This window comes from Crassostrea angulata, chromosome 3 (genome assembly GCF_025612915.1).
Source record: "Crassostrea angulata isolate pt1a10 chromosome 3, ASM2561291v2, whole genome shotgun sequence".
NCBI classification, from domain to species: domain Eukaryota; kingdom Metazoa; phylum Mollusca; class Bivalvia; order Ostreida; family Ostreidae; genus Magallana; species Magallana angulata.
Genome location: NC_069113.1, coordinates 15,727,501 through 15,730,000, shown reverse-complemented (window position 1 = coordinate 15,730,000; position 2,500 = coordinate 15,727,501). Strand labels below are relative to the sequence as shown.

The window sequence follows — 2,500 nt, the reverse complement described above, 5'->3', positions numbered from 1 at the left end:
TGCATCGTTTACACGTATATTGTTATAGTCAGATTTGAATAAAAATGTGTGTTTAGTTTTTTAGGTTGAAAAAAAAATTGAATTTCAAATAAACACCAGAGGTAAAATTTTATTTCTACTTGTATTGTAAAATGTCAAAGCAAAATTCAACAATTAGTTATGTGATTAAAAAAAATGTTGATATTAAATGCAACAACCACAAAGTGAACTTCAAAAGATCAAATTATTATTTAATTTTTTCTGCAGTTAATTAATGTATCATTTATCTCGAAATATCTTGACACAATAAATTACAAGGAATCTGTTTAGAAATAAAATAGGAATGTTGATGATTAAATAATACTATTTAAATGAACATGAAACCTTTCAAAAGAGTATGAAACATTGACTACATGCATTCATATCTGAAATCTTCCCTTTATAGTTTTAACTGAAAATAAGATTTAAATAAATATTTATAAATGCGTAAACGAAAATCTTAACATCAATGCGTGTTCATTTTAATTACATCTACAACCACTCTGAAAAAATCTAATAAATTATAAATAATTAATATAATGGGGAAAATATGATACCCTAGGCTTAAGTGTTAAAATGCGAGGTTTACAAAAGGGGAGAGAGAGAAAAATAGTTTTATTGGCGAGTGATTGAATCATTGAGCGATACTGTAACTGATTTCAGTGGCTAATGTTGTCATGTATGGGGGCATTTAGTGTCGGAGTAGTAATGTTAAATCGATTGGGGGACCATCAAAGAATCACTCGTCACGCCGGAAGTCTTACTCTTTATCTAAATAGATGGACCTCAAGGAAAGCGATGGGTTTCTAAGTCTCTCATTTACACATAACAAGATCCAATGCTAGGCGCTGCGTCATAATAACTTCATCTTGTGGAAATTAATTAACCTGAGAGAGAGAGAGAGAGAGAGAGAGAGAGAGAGAGAGAGAGAGAGAGAGAGAGAGAGATATTTATTTCAAATATACATGTCAATTCCCATACCTCTTAAACACAAATTATCTCGATTAGTTGATAAAATGTAATCTATGTAGGATAAAACAGATTGATAATACGTGTCCTTGGAGCTTTCTATATTACAGGGGTTCACCGGAGTTAAATACTTGTCACTGGTGATCTGCAAGAAACCACTATCTATATATTTGAAATCCCTCATTTTTTCATAAATTGAATTAACTATTGCAAGATGACTAAAAAGAAATTGTTCAGCAAATTAATTAAAAGCTAAGGATGAAGATGAAAATTTTCTTTCAAATTTGCAGTGTTGTACATTAAAATAGGAACAAATTGTATTTTATAAAGGCATTCCGAATAGGAGAAAGTTTAAAACTTAAAACAATTTAGGGAAATGATTATGCAAATTTTATCAGAATATATTTTCATATATCTAACAACAGCATACAAAATGATGACTTTAAAATCAAAAACATGTAAATTTTGTTTTCTAGAGTTTAAGCCAGCCAAATTCAAATAAAATAACATGAATGTGAGAATTTTGCCATGATTTTATATCTAAAAATTATATATCTTAAATAATCATTGTCCTCTGATATATAGGAAAAAAAAGCTATCGAGAATTATTTGAAAAATAAAAGAGGAGGGATTTAAATATTATGCTTTTCATAAGTTAGCTTCTCTCACACTGTTGCAACAACCTAATTTAGATATCCAAATAAGGACGGAATAAGGATTGAAATGAAAAATGGGACCTGTTTCTGAAAATATTGCAAAACGTCACCTGGTGGGGATATGTAGTGCAGACTATAATTAGAATAATAAAAGATCTTAATGAGATTTTTCTCATAAACATTTATTTCTGTCCAAAAAGACAGCGATTCCAAATTAAGATCATTGCGTAGAACGAAATATAATATAATGATAAAAAGCACTATATAAAATTAACAAAAATATATAATAGAGAGTTGATATAAAAAAATCCATTTTCCACATAACTAAAGCACTTGTTTCCTTTTCAAGGATTCACATTCCAAAATTGAAAGTATTCAATTTTTACCTTAAAACTGCCATCTGCAGATTTGAAATTCTCTAGAGATCTAAATCCTCTAAAACATGAATTTATCTGAAAAGTTTAAAGATTTAGTGGTCGCGTTTAAATCGCACATGCCATTTTGTAAAGCACTGATTTTTGTAATCGGTTGAACATGTTTTCGCTACCACCAGCGAGTTTGATGCTGCATTAAGGGATAACTGTAGTGGCTTGGCAGGACATTCATATTGTTCATGTTCAAGTTCATGGAATTCATAGAATTGTAAGAGCAGCTCATGTTCATGTTCATATTATTCATATTTGACATGGAAGAAGAGTTCAACGAGTTCATAGGGGGCATACCGGCATTGTTCATGCCAGGTATAGAAGACATACCGTTCATTTGAGACAGAGCACCATTCATATTCACAGAAGATCCTAAATTATTTTGCATATCTAGCTGTTCTTGCGATTTCATCATTGAACCACCCATAGGCG

General features: G+C 30.4%; 1 protein-coding gene across 1 annotated transcript in view; it reads right to left on the bottom strand.

The window, feature by feature from the left end:
• Window positions 1–217: 217 nt before the first annotated feature.
• Window positions 218–2,500, bottom strand: part of LOC128178392 (homeobox protein Nkx-2.2a-like) — a 3,840-nt gene continuing 1,557 nt past the window's right edge. The window contains exon 2 of the mRNA XM_052845528.1: window positions 218–2,500. This exon is cut by the window's right edge and continues 453 nt beyond it. Coding sequence (XP_052701488.1) covers window positions 2,187–2,500 — 314 coding nt within the window. The 3' untranslated portion in view covers window positions 218–2,186.